Source organism: Anolis sagrei, chromosome 6 (genome assembly GCF_037176765.1).
Source record: "Anolis sagrei isolate rAnoSag1 chromosome 6, rAnoSag1.mat, whole genome shotgun sequence".
NCBI lineage: Eukaryota > Metazoa > Chordata > Lepidosauria > Squamata > Dactyloidae > Anolis > Anolis sagrei.
In genome coordinates this window covers 9,069,396-9,082,597 of record NC_090026.1, presented here as the reverse complement: position 1 = coordinate 9,082,597, position 13,202 = coordinate 9,069,396, and the positions used below count along the sequence as shown (strand labels likewise).

Genomic DNA, 13,202 nt, shown 5'->3' with positions numbered 1-13,202 from the left:
GCCCCCCCCCCCCCCCCCCCCCCCCCCCGGCTACATGCCTGATGATGGTGATAAAATATTTTTATATCCTGTTTTTCTTCCTAATGGGACCCAAAGCAGCTCACAATAATAATACAACAGCCAGCAGAGTGATCTAGTTTGCTGTGTACTAAGCTTGTTGTGTTTCTAGTAATAATAATAAAATAAACCTTTATTTATATCCTGTTTTCTCCCTAACAGGACCCAAAGCAGCTCACAATAATAGTAATAGCAACAGTAATAATATATCTTTATTTATATCCTATTTTTCTCCCTAACGGGACCAAAGTAGCTCACAATAATAATAATAATTGTAATAGTAATAATAATAGTGATAATAATATATTTATTTATATCCTGCTTTTTCCCCAAACAGGACCCAAAGCAGCTCACAATAATAATAATAGTAATAGCAATCATATATCTTTATTTATATCTTGTTTTTCTCCCTAATAGGACCCAAAGCGGCTAATAATAATAATAATAATAATAATAATAAATCTTTATATCCTGCTTTTCTCCCTAACTGGACCCAAAGCAGCTCACAGTTATAATAGTAATAATAGCAATAATAGTAATATATGTTTATATTCTGATTTTCTCCCTAACAGGACACAAAAGAGCTCACAACATAATACAATACAAATCAAAGCACATTTAACATAAAATACAAGCCAAAAATCACACAAAGCATAATGATGTCCAGAGATGATGATGATAATAATAATAATACAATTTTATTTATATTGCACCCTATCTGCCACAGGGGACTCTGGGCGGATTACAACACAATAAAAAACACATAGAGGCAAACATTCAATGCCTCACTACAAAAGCAGACAAGGATACAATGAATGACAACATTATTTATTTATTTACCCTATTTATACCCTACCTTTTGCTACCCTAAAGGGTACTCAGAATGGCTTACGTATAGGCAATTATTCAATGCATTAAAGCACATACAATTCCAGTAACTTTAAATTAAATCAAAGTTACTACATATTAAGCATTTAAAAACATTACATTCAATATTAAAATCACGCCACCCGTAATCGTAGTCCCAAAGCTGTTCCATAGTCATTGCCCACATTCCAAATCTGTTATTGCACTGCACTATTCTCCGAAAGCCTGAGCCCAAAGACAAGTTTTTACTTTCCTTCTGAAAGCTATGAGGGAGGGGCTGATACACTGTCTCTACTGAGAAGGCCCTGTCTCTCGTTCCCACCAGTCGCGATTGTGTGGAAAGCGAGACCGAGAGCAAGGTCTCCCCAAACGATCTTAATCTCTGAGGTGGTTCATAGGGGAAGATATGTTCGGACAGGTAAACAACTTCATTTATATCCTGCTACCATTTCCCAAAGGGACTTGGGGCAGCTTACAAGGCTCTCCAAGGTGCAGCATAGAATATAAATGGTATAAAAAGCCAGGTTTTCAACTCCTTCCTGAAAATCAAGCAGCGGAAAAGAAAGGTTTGAATGGGAGAAATCTCTCAGGGCTACTGGAATACTTTCTAACGACTTCCTCTGCATTTCCTTGCCCACTTGTTCTTATCCCAGGAGTTGGAAGCCATTAAAGCTCGAGTACGTGAGATGGAGGAAGAAGCGGAGAAGTTGAAAGAGTTGCAGAATGAAGTCGAAAAACAAATGAATATGAGCCCCCCACCTGGAAATGGTGAGCATCCATGCCTTCCTTCTGTGTCTTACTCTCTCACTCTAGGTTTTGTGTATAGATAGTAGGTCTAGATAGTAGGGAAAGAGAAGGGTGTTGACATATGTGAAACTGGTTGAATTTTTCTGTGGAGGGCATCTTTGTAAATATAATAATAACCTATATAAATAAAAATGTAATGCTCGTTTGTGGGATTAACCGAACTCAAAAACCACTGGACAAATTGACACCAAATTTGGATGCAAGACACCGAACAACCCAATGTATGTCCTTCACTCAAAAATTTTTTTTTGTCATTTGGGAGTTGTAGTTGCTGGGATTTATAGTTCACCTACAATCAAAGAACATTCTGAACCCCACCAATGATGGAATTGAACCAAACTTGGCACACAGAACTCCCATGACCAACAGAAAATACTGGAAGGGTTTAGTGGGCAATGTCCTTTGGTTTTGGAGTTGTAGTTCACCTACATCCAGAGAGCACTGTGGACTCAAACAATGATAGATATGGACCAAACATGGCACTAATACTCAATATGCCCAAATACATACACTGGTGGAGTTTGGGGAAAATAGACCTTGACATTTGGGAGTTGTACTTACTGGGATTTACAGTTCACCTACAACCAAAGAGCATTCTGAACCCCACCAACCATGGAATTGAACCAAACTTGACACACAGAACTCCCATGACCAACAGAAAATACTGGAAGGGTTTAGTGGGCAATGTCCTTTGGTTTTGGAGTTGTAGTTCACCTACATCCAGAGAGCACTGTGGACTCAAACAGTGATTGGTTTGGACCAAACTCTACACAAATACTCAATATGCCCAAAAGTGAACACAGGTGAAGTTTGGAGAAAATAGAATCTTGACATTTGGGAGTTGTAGTTGCTGGGATTTATAGTTCACCTACAATCACAGAGCATTCTGAACCCCACCCATGAGAGAATTGGGCCAAACCTTCCACACAGAACCCCCATGTGGGCCACAGCAACGTGTGGCAGGGGATGGCTAGTAATAAATATTTTATTTGTTCAAAAACATAAAATACAATAAATTATGTAGATACACACATATATATCTAGAGAGAGAGGCAATCCCCAACTTACGAACAAGATAGGTTCTGTAGTTGTTCTTAAGTTGAATTTGTTAAGTTGTCAGGTGGGTTCTGGGAAACGGAAGTATTTTGATTTCAGTGTAAAAGTGAAACTTGAAGGAGGTAATGGAGAAACGTCTCAAAGAATGAACGTTTTGGCTTAACTACTAGCGTAACACACAAGTATGTGTTGTCCTATTCAGGCACTTTGTAAGAACTTGAAATAGACTTTCTGAGCTCCAGGTGGAAGTATTTTTCAGCTCTGCTTGGAGATGAACCTGGATCTTTTGTATGGAAAGCCTCTTCTGCTGGCTTGGGGATTACAGGAGATGTAGTTTTACAAGAAAATAAGGTTCTCAAGCTCTGAATGGGATCACTCCCATTTCTCATAATAAATGTGTGCCAAAATGTGCCAACCTTTCTCTGGCCCGTCAAGTCTGTGGATTGTTTTCTGGACATGAGTTATTGTTGCACGTCAGCAGGAGTTCACCTTGCTCACAGCATTCACCAGGAAACCAGACGTGGTAATAAACAGTTTATTGATAAAACACATAAGAAAGGGCCAACGGCACCTTAATCAAATAATAGGGTAAAAATCCAAGTGTTAATAAAGAAAGCAAGTCCCAAAGACAAAAGGTAAATTCAAAAAACAAGAGTTAGAACATGAACATTAATTGAGAAAACAAGGAACAAAACAAGAACGTGGATCCATAGGAAAAATCCATAAAGTCAGAAGCAAAATTTGACCAGGAATCTTGGGTCTTGAGCTAAAGCACGAACCAGGAATAAGACAGGAGTTTCTCACTCCAGTAGCGATGCTGCTTTGATCTAAACTAACAGCTCTCCCTATTTTAAGGGCTGCAAGACATGAATGCATTCCTTTGACCTTGAGAGGCCCGCTTCTGCCTCTCTTTCCCATGGCTTTTCTTGCACCTGAATTTCTGCCCCCTCAGAAGCAGCCTGGTATCTTTGTCTAAATCAGTTGCTTTTTTGGATGAGCTAATGTTATCTTCTCCTCCCTGCTTGTTGGCTTCCAAATCAGTTTCACTCTCACACTTTGACTCAGCCACATCTCCAAAACCCCCTCCGTTCTTTCAGCTGGAGAACCATCTTGCTCTAAAACCTCCTCTGTCTGGGCACCCACATCAGCTACATCAGGCCCTGCACCCACAAACCCCTCATCTTCTGGCTGAACCATGATAGTTATCTCTAATGAGTTAAGTCCTTGTAAAAGGCTCTTGAGAGCAGTTGACAAAACATCATAGATTATAGTTATATGAGAAATTATGTGTGGTTTGGATTTAATAATAATAATAATAATAATAATATACTTTATATTCCCGAGAAGACAGGGCAGATTGTTTATTTGTTTATTTATTTATTTGCGATATTTCTATCCCACCTTTCTCGAACCCAAAGGTGACTCAAGGCAGGCATCAATTCGATGCCTAACAATATAAAATTAACAGAATTAAAAATACATTCAACAAAAGATATAAAACCAATGCTTTAATTGTTAGTCTCATTGTCCATAAATCATCGTCTTAGCCGTTTTAGTGTATACTTTTGTCTAATACCATGTTTGACTGTTGCATTAGATTCCGAAGGCTAGTTCAAATAACTACATTTTCACTTTTTTTCCGTTGTGCTAAAGCCCGGCCTTTAGCTGCTGAAGGTGTGAAATGACTAGGGATACATCCAAGTGCCACTGGAATTGAGGAGCATGATTATAACTGGGACTGTTCTTGTAAGGATTTTTCAAAATGTTGGGTGTGGCTTCTACTGGAGACTGGTTATAAAAATCTTTGTAAGGGTCAGTATTACTGAGGTTCAGAAAGACTTGGATAATATATTGGGACCTTTTGTGTCTTTTGGAAAATGCTATTTCTTGAACCCCAGGAGTGTTGGAAAGGCGCCTGCCTCCTTGGGGTCTTCCAACTAATGCTCCCCTTTCTTTCCAGCGGGTCCAGTCATCATGTCTTTAGAAGAAAAGATGGAAGCTGATGCCCGCTCTATATATGTAGGCAACGTAAGTGTCTCCCACATCCCAGTTTTTAAGAAGTTGGCAAAAGGAGCCTCTTAACAACCTTGTCTTGTGCACCCTCCCGTTTTCAGGTGGATTATGGGGCAACAGCAGAAGAACTGGAGGCCCACTTCCATGGGTGTGGCTCTGTCAACCGTGTGACCATCCTCTGCGACAAGTATACTGGGCATCCCAAGGGGTGAGTGTGAATCGAAGTTGCTGCCAGGGCACTGTATTTTTTTCCAGGGGTAATTAATTAACTTCATATACCCACATAGAGCACATTGCATAGTCTATACCGCTCCGGCGGGAAGGTAACGGCGTTCCATTTAGTCATGCCGGCCACATGACCTTGGAAGTGTCTATGGACAACGCTGGCTCTTCGGCTTAGAAATGGAGATGAGCACCACACCCCAGAGTCAGAAATGACTGGACTTAATGTCAGGGGACAACCTTTACCTTTTACTCTACCCAACTTGTGATTCACTCTATCTCTTGGGGTGACAAACATAAGTGCAAGGGGGAACTCTTGATAAAATCCAGTAAATTGCAATAATTATCCATACAAGCATCAGTCCCATTTGTTTCTAAATCACTGCCCCCCCCCCCTTTTTTTTTTGCAGGTTTGCCTACATTGAGTTTTCTGACAAGGAGTCGGTGCGGACATCGTTAGCGTTAGATGAGTCCCTCTTCAGGGGAAGACAGATCAAGGTGCGAACACTGTTTCTCAGATCTTTTTTCCCTTGCAGACCATTGGTCGTGTATTCCATCGCTTCTCATAGCTGGGGTTTGTGTAGTTTAATGACACACATCATCATCACTTCTTCTTCCAGTCCTTGCTCTCTTTGGTCTTCTGAAAATTAGATTTATATTTTCGGTTACTCGGTGGACAGAACTGTCTCTTGTGTGCTTGCCATTTATATACATAGCTGGTTACAGTAGAGTCTCGCTTATCCAACCTTTTCTCATTCAACGTTCGGTATTATCCAGCACAGTCTGCCTCCTGTCTGGTTCCACAGTTGTTTCAATACATTGTGATGTTTGGGTTCTAAATTCATAAATACAGTAATTACTACATAATGTTACCGTGTTTTGAACTGCTTTTTCTGTTGATCGGTTGTAAAACATGATGTTTTGGTGCTTAATTTGTAAAATCAGAATGTAATTTGATGTTGAATAGGCTTTTCCTCAATTCCTCCTTATTATCCAACATTTTCGCTTATCCAACATTCTGCTGGTCTGTTTATGTTGGATAAACAAGACTCTATGTAGAAAACTGCAGTCCAAAGTAGGAATAGCAAGTGTAGGGATGTGGGCACAGATGTAAGAATTTGTGGGGTTCGACCCTCAGCAACAGATACTGGAAGAGATCCCACATGGTTGAATAAGGTTCCCGGTTACTACAACTCCTCTGACTCAAGTTATCAGGTGACATGAGAGCTGTGTTTTAATATCTGTAAGGATGTTGCATTGAGAGGAGGGCCAGCTGGCTTTCTGCTGCTCCAGAAACTAGGACACAATGGAGTAATGGGTTCAACTTGGATTCAAATGGCAGGTAAAGGGATTAGGAAGAACTTCTTGATGGAAAGAGCTGTTAGGCAGTGGAATATGTTGTTTTGGAGTCCAGTGTAGTATCTGGAGATTTTAAAGCATTCCTGGATGGTCCTTGTGATCTCTTTCAACTCTTATGATTTTGTGATTCTAACTTCTTTTGGTAGAGATCAGAGGATTTTGAGAAGCAATGACGTATTTTAATTTTTGTAAAAAAAATTGTATTGTTTTAATATTCTGGTTTTAATATAAATGTTATTGTATTGTTGGTGTTACAATTCTGTGTTTTAATATCCAAATGTTGTTGCTTCAATATGGTTAAGATTCTTAATTTATAGTTATATGACATTGTGTAGAAATTGTGTTTTGGTTTCCACATGTACGTGTGGCATTGAATTTTGCCATTATTATGTTGGAAACAGATTTGAGTCCCCTCAAGAGTGAGAAAAGCGGTGTATAAATGCAATGAATCAATAACTAATAATAATACTTTGCTGCAATCCTATAGAGCAGAGATTCCCAACCTGTAAGTCCCCAGATGTTTTGACCTTCAACTCCCAGGAATCCTAACAGTTGGCAAACTGGCCGGCATTTCTGCAAGCAGTAGACCAAAACATCTGGGGACCCACAGGTTGAGAACCACTCTTTAAAGATCTCAGAAGATAATTGAATATACAGTGTTGCTTGTTGTTAATATTGCTTTAACTGTTTTTAATTTGCTTTAGGTGTTGTATTGTTGTGTTGTGTTTTGAGGCCTTGGCCTATGTAAGCCACATCGAGTCCTTCGGGAGATGCTAGCGGGGTACAAATAAAGTTAATAATAATAATAATAATAATTCCCTCACTTATCACGGGTGTTACGTTCCAGGACCACCCGCAAAAAGTGAAAATCCACAAAGTAGGAACGCTATATAGGTATATTGCGTTCCGTGGGTGAGGCAGAAGTGAGGAGAGATTTAGAGGGACCGCTCACATTTTGTTTTGCTAGATATCTCTGCTTTGCTTTGCAATTTCTCTTGATTGGCTGCCTCTCTCCCGAGGGGGAAGATGATCTTCCCTTTCACACTCCATCATTGCCAGGAGGCGGGATTTGAACAACAGCAATAATAATAATAATAGTAAACTTTATTTATACCCCGCCACCATCTCCCCAATGGGGACTCAGGGCGGCTTACATGAGGCCAAGCCCAACAACACAATACAATAAATAAAATCATAACACAGGTAACAACATGATAAATTACATAAAATATAAAAACACAAAAAACAAAATAAAATTACAATTAAATCATTCATAACATAGAACAGTGAGTGGGCCGCATGTACAGAATAAAATATTAAGGCTAAAATATGGCTAAAAACACGGGAGTAGGTTGTATTTGGGGGAGAAACTCTTCCAGAGTGGGGTCGAAAGGAGCCTTCATACAGAAGGAGAGGGGGTATATACTGAAAACAGATATTGAGGGATAACAGCAATATGAGATTATTAATCTCAAAAAGCACAGCAAAAGAGCCAGGTTTTGAGATTCTTCTTAAAACTTTCTAAAGTGTGGGTAACCATTTATAAACTGGGGGGCAAAACCCCCCAAAACAGTGAGTTCGTGAAAAGCGAATTGCGAAGAAACAAGGGAACACTGTATCTCTTTAGCTGGGCCTCATTATTCTCAATAGTCAGATCCCTTCTGCTGTTTACCAGCAATAGATGGCTGTGATGAGAGTGGTATTCTAGTTCATCGTGTTTCCTGGGTGCCGTTTTGTCCCTTTTGGAGCGTAGACTTGCTCGTGATGGTCGCCTAATGGTTTCTAGGATCTTTAAACAAGCTGTATTTCTCTGAGCTCACCTGCAAGGATATCTCATCCTGTGTCTGAAGGTGATTCCCAAACGGACCAACCGCCCTGGAATCAGCACTACAGACCGGGGGTTCCCCCGGACCCGGTACCGAGGGAGAGGATCCGGATACAGCAGCTCCCGGGCCCGTTTCTACAGCGGCTTCAGCAGCAGGCCGCCCAGAGGGCGAGCTTACAGGTCTGGCCTCATGGTGTCGGTGGGGAGGGGGCAGTGTGTTGTACTTGGAAATATAGGCTTCAGACCAGTTGCCTGGGTTGGGGGCAAGTGTTGCAAGAGAAATTGGTAGATTCCAGGAACAAATAAACAGTATTGCTAAATGGAATTGCAGAGAATTGTTTTCTGACACATAAAGCCATGTGAAGTACTGTGATCCATTTACCAGCACTTGTTGAAATATTTGTGAACTAAACTTTAAAGGAGCCCCCAGTGGCGCAGTGGGTTAACTCGCTGACCAAAAGGTTGGCAGTTCAAATCCAGGGAATGGGATGAGTTCCCGGTGTTAGTCCCAGCTTCTGACAACCTAGCAATTTGATAACATGCAAATGTGATTAGATCAATAGGTACCGCTTTGGTGGAAATGTCATAGCGCTCCATATAGTCATGTTGGCCTTGGAGGTGTCTATGGATAGTGCCAGCCCTTCAGCTTAGAAATGTAGAAGAGCACCCTCTCCCAGAGTTGGACACAACTGGACTTAATGTCAAGGGGAAACCTTTACCTTAAACCTCAGCAACTTTGAAAAAAAAAATTATTATTATTATTATTATTAGCAATATTTATATTCTGCCCTTCTCACCCCGCAGAGGACTCAGGGTGGATTACAATTCACATGGCAAACATTCAGTGCCATTAGACATACAACATATATAGACAGACAGAGGCAATTTAACATTCAGGCTTTCCAGCTTCATGAGGGTATGCTCGATTCTGGCCATAGGGGGAGATGTCTCTTCACCATCCACTTGTGACACCAAGTCCTTAATAGAGTATTTCCTCCTTACGCAAACTGCTGGGGAAGGTTTTGTGGTGTCGTAAATTAGTTAAATTAGCCTCCTTGAATAAGCGGTACCTAAATTTCCTACTTGACAGATGCAACTGCTTTTCGGGCTGCATAGGTCAATACCAAGCTAGACTATGAATGGTCAGGAGCTCACTCTGACCTAGGCTGGCTTCAAACTCATGACCTCTCGGTCAGTAGTGATTTAATGCAGCTGGCTACTAACTAGCTGCACCACAGCCCGATCCATGGTTCCTGTATAGAACTTTTACAAACATGTCCTGGCTTTCACTTTCCAGGGATTTTGGATTTTGAAATCCTAGGACTCCGGCCTGAGATTTTTCACAGCCAAAGGACTTTCCCCTTTAGCTTTGGGGTGATATAGGTGTTCTTTCTCTCGGCTTTCATTAACCCCATCTCCTTCTTCTCTTCACAGGGGCCGGGCCAGAGCGACCTCATGGTATTCCCCTTACTAAAAAAAAAAAGTGGTGGTTTTAGGAAAGAGGAAAAAAAAAGAGAAAAAAAATGAAGATTGTTACCATGATGGAAAAAAAATATATACTGTTGGTGGGAGGAGAATGTATCTAATGTTGTGCAGAGAAAGAGGGCTGGCGTATTTGGAGGGTTGTGGGAGGCAGGCACAAAAGGCGGAGGGCCATTCTGTTGTTGAGTCTCCACCTGCAAGTATTGCCGATTGATGCCCTGCTGCCCTCTCTGCCCACCACCCCTTCCCCTCTGTGGAGATTGTTTGGGCCAAATGAGCCATTCTTCCCCTTTTTTTACTCTGGCCCTGTGCGTTTGGGGAGGGAGGGGGCAGTGGGTGGGTGGGAGGGTTGCCAACCCCTCTCCCCTTTCTTGTTTTTTTTCTGTGTGTTTGTGGTTCTTTTGGCTTTTTTGTCTGCACCCGCGGCCATTTTTATATGTATGCGCTTGTGTGTCTGTCTGTATGTGTGTCTGTGTGCTTGGTTATCTCCGTCTCCCGTTGCCTTCCCCACCCAGGGCTAAATAGGGGAGGGAGACTGGGTTCTTGGCCGCCGCAGCGCTGCTGCCGCCCAAGTCGAGACATTAACGCCATCTGCTTTTTCTTGTCTTTTTATTTTCCATTTTGGCAGACTCCAGTCTTGCGGCCTCCTGTTCTGGGTGCATATTAAGACAGGAGCTCCTCCCGGGGTTTTTCTCCTTGCCTTCCACCCCAATGCCCCATGCTCAGTCTGACCTTAGTCCTAGAAACAGGTTGGGATGTTTTCCCTTCAAAAGTCACCACTCCTCTCCAGGGTTCTCCGCTGACCGTTCCTTTTGCCTCCCCTCTGCTGTCTCTATCCCTTGCCGACCCCTCGCCCCCCCCCCCCCCCAGCCCCCAAGGGGTATGTTATAAGCCTTGTTTGAGTGTCTTTATCTTTACAGGTTCCTTTATTTTTTAGCCCGAAGAAATATCACCGAAACCCGAAGCTGTAGCGGCCTGGGGAAAGGGAGAGGACTCCCTTGGGGACGGGCGGGCTCTGGTTGGGGGGTGCCGGGAGGAATTGAAGGTGGTTTTCCCGTGTGGGAGAATGCCTTTTAAAAAAAAAAAGAAGGGAAAAAAAAGCAGAGGGAGGAAAGGTTCAGGTCGGGCCCAGGGAGGGGGAGGGTAGAGAAAAAAATAGAATAAAATGTTATGAGGGTGGAAAAAAATAAAGATGTTTTTTGGAAAAAAAAAATGAGCGTACGTGATTTTTGTTCCCAGGAGTTTGGTTCTACAGGGTGAGGTAGCATAACTTCCTTTTTTAAAATGCGCGCCTGTGACGATGTTTAATTTTTATTCTTATGGTTATGTGTTGTTTAAACAGTAGTTAATAAATGGTAAGTATGTAGGATTATATTTTGTTAGAGATAGTGGCTGGTTTGGCTTGAGCAGAGTTGCCATAGCAACAGGGGCGGAGCCAACTATCACTTCACGGGGCAGCTGTTTGAAAGTGGCAGTCTGTGACTGGTAGAGTTACAGGGAAGACTGAATCCCTGGGTTGAGATTCAGGGAATTAATTTGTGACCAAAAGGGTTACAAGAAAGGACCCAGTAGTGATAAAACTACAGGGGGTTATTGATTCTGGGTTAAGAATCAAGGTTTGGCTGGGAGCCAATTCTGTTAAATAAGTGGTCCAGGAAAGATACATCTGCTTACAGAAACCTCTTAAAGTCTGTACCTAAAGTTACTCATGAAACCTTACTAATGTAACCAATCAAGATTTGTGCCTCTAGTGAAGAAACAATTGAATATGTTATACTCCTGTTAAATAAATTTGTTACTGTTCTCCTATAGCCTTGCCTGATACAGTTTCTCCTAAGTCAAACAGCCTGCATAAGAAGTAAAACCAAACCAGGGACAGTAAACGCTACGCTGTCAAATAAGTAAATCCTTCTTTGTTAAACAGCTCCTAAGTTGATGCTGAGAATTACTGGGCTTCCTCACAGATTAGGTGGCAGTAATTTTACGTTCCTTTACAGCGCCATTCAGTCGGTTGAAGATGTAGTGGAGCGCTAGTGGTCTCGTTCGAGAGGCGGGAGTATAACGTTTTGTCCTGACATAGTTCAGTCGCCATCATGCATTGGAACAGTGAGGAGCGTGCTTTTGCCGTTGAGGCCCACTTTTCGAGCAGATTTGGAGTGGCCGGCCCGCTCTCCAGATTTGGCCCCTTGTGATTTTTTTTTCGGTGGGGTTTTTTGAGATCCTGTGTTTATGTGAACCGTCCAAGGGCCCTACGAGATTTGAAGACCAACATCCAGGAAGAAATTGCCAACATAACACCTGCTATGCTGGCAAGAGTCATGACAAACGCCAGAAATCGGTTTACTCAGTTAATGGAGAATGGGGGACGTCACCTACCTAATTTGGTCTTCAAAACTATGTAAAACAAAACGTTAGGTATGCACCTACATTATAAAAAAAATCTGATTCATACAATGGGTTTTATTAAGTTTTGAGAAAAGGAAGTTATGCTGCCTTACTCTGTATGTCTGAATAAAGATTTTTAGAGGCAAGTCCTTCCTTGGTTTTGTATGCATTCCCATGTGATTATTGCAATACAGAAACTTTTTTCCCATGTCATGGGCAACTTGAGAAACTGCAAGATGCTTCGGATGCGAGAGAATTGGCCATCTGCAAGGACGTTGCCCAGGGGACATCCAGATGTTTTGATGTTTTACAGGAGGCTTCTCTCATGTCTGCGCATGGGGAGCTGGAGCTGACAGAGGGAGCTCTTCAGTGCTCTCCCTGGATTCGAACCTCAGACCTGTTGGTCTTCAGTCCTGCCAGCCCAAGGGTTTAACCCATTGAGCCACTGGGGGCTCTGAAACTACTGAGTATATTCTACTTTAGTCAGATCTTCCCTGTAAACCTGTGTCCTGTTCTGGGCATAATTCAAAAAGGACATTGAAAATCAGAAATGGTCAAGGGTCTGGAAGTCCAGGGAGGAGGGGAGCGTCTTAGGGGGCTGGGTATGTTTAGCTTGGACAAGCAAAAGTTCAGAGGGGACAGACGGCACAAATGCCTAAAAAGAAAGTGAACACAATATAAAATACAATGAAGTAAAACACATGCACATACAAAAACATCAACTGAGACTCAATCAGGCTGCAATCTTCTAACAAGGTAAATTGCTGGCACCATGGCCGGGCTGTAAACATTGGAATAAATAAGTGCTAGCCGCAGTAATTGAGAGTATGGGATAAAGTATGGGATGTGTGAATACTATGTCGGACAACTAGGGGCTAAATATCCTCAAAGGCTTGATTAAAGAGTCATGTCTTCAAGTCCCTACAAAAGGAGGACAGTGAGGGGGGTCTGTCTAATCTTGGGGAAGAGTTCCAAAGTCGGGGCCACCACCAAGAAGGCCCTCCTGCCTCCATCAACTGTGCACGTGATGTGTGATCGAGAGGAGGGCCTCCCCAGCACACCTTTGAACCTGTGTCAGTTCATGGGGGGCGGGGGGTGGTGTGGTCACAAAGATAGGCAGGACCCAAAC

General features: G+C 42.2%; 1 protein-coding gene across 1 annotated transcript in view; it reads left to right on the top strand.

Moving 5' to 3' along the window:
* PABPN1 (poly(A) binding protein nuclear 1) overlaps positions 1 to 10,901 on the top strand; it is a 13,523-nt gene extending 2,622 nt beyond the window's left edge. Inside the window, exons 2-7 of the mRNA XM_060780017.2 lie at positions 1,578 to 1,692; positions 4,748 to 4,815; positions 4,902 to 5,008; positions 5,433 to 5,520; positions 8,232 to 8,386; positions 9,641 to 10,901. Of these exons, the coding sequence (XP_060636000.2) occupies positions 1,578 to 1,692; positions 4,748 to 4,815; positions 4,902 to 5,008; positions 5,433 to 5,520; positions 8,232 to 8,386; positions 9,641 to 9,680 (573 nt within the window). The 3' untranslated portion in view covers positions 9,681 to 10,901. The remainder of the gene's footprint in view (positions 1 to 1,577; positions 1,693 to 4,747; positions 4,816 to 4,901; positions 5,009 to 5,432; positions 5,521 to 8,231; positions 8,387 to 9,640) is intronic.
* Positions 10,902 to 13,202: the final 2,301 nt, after the last annotated feature.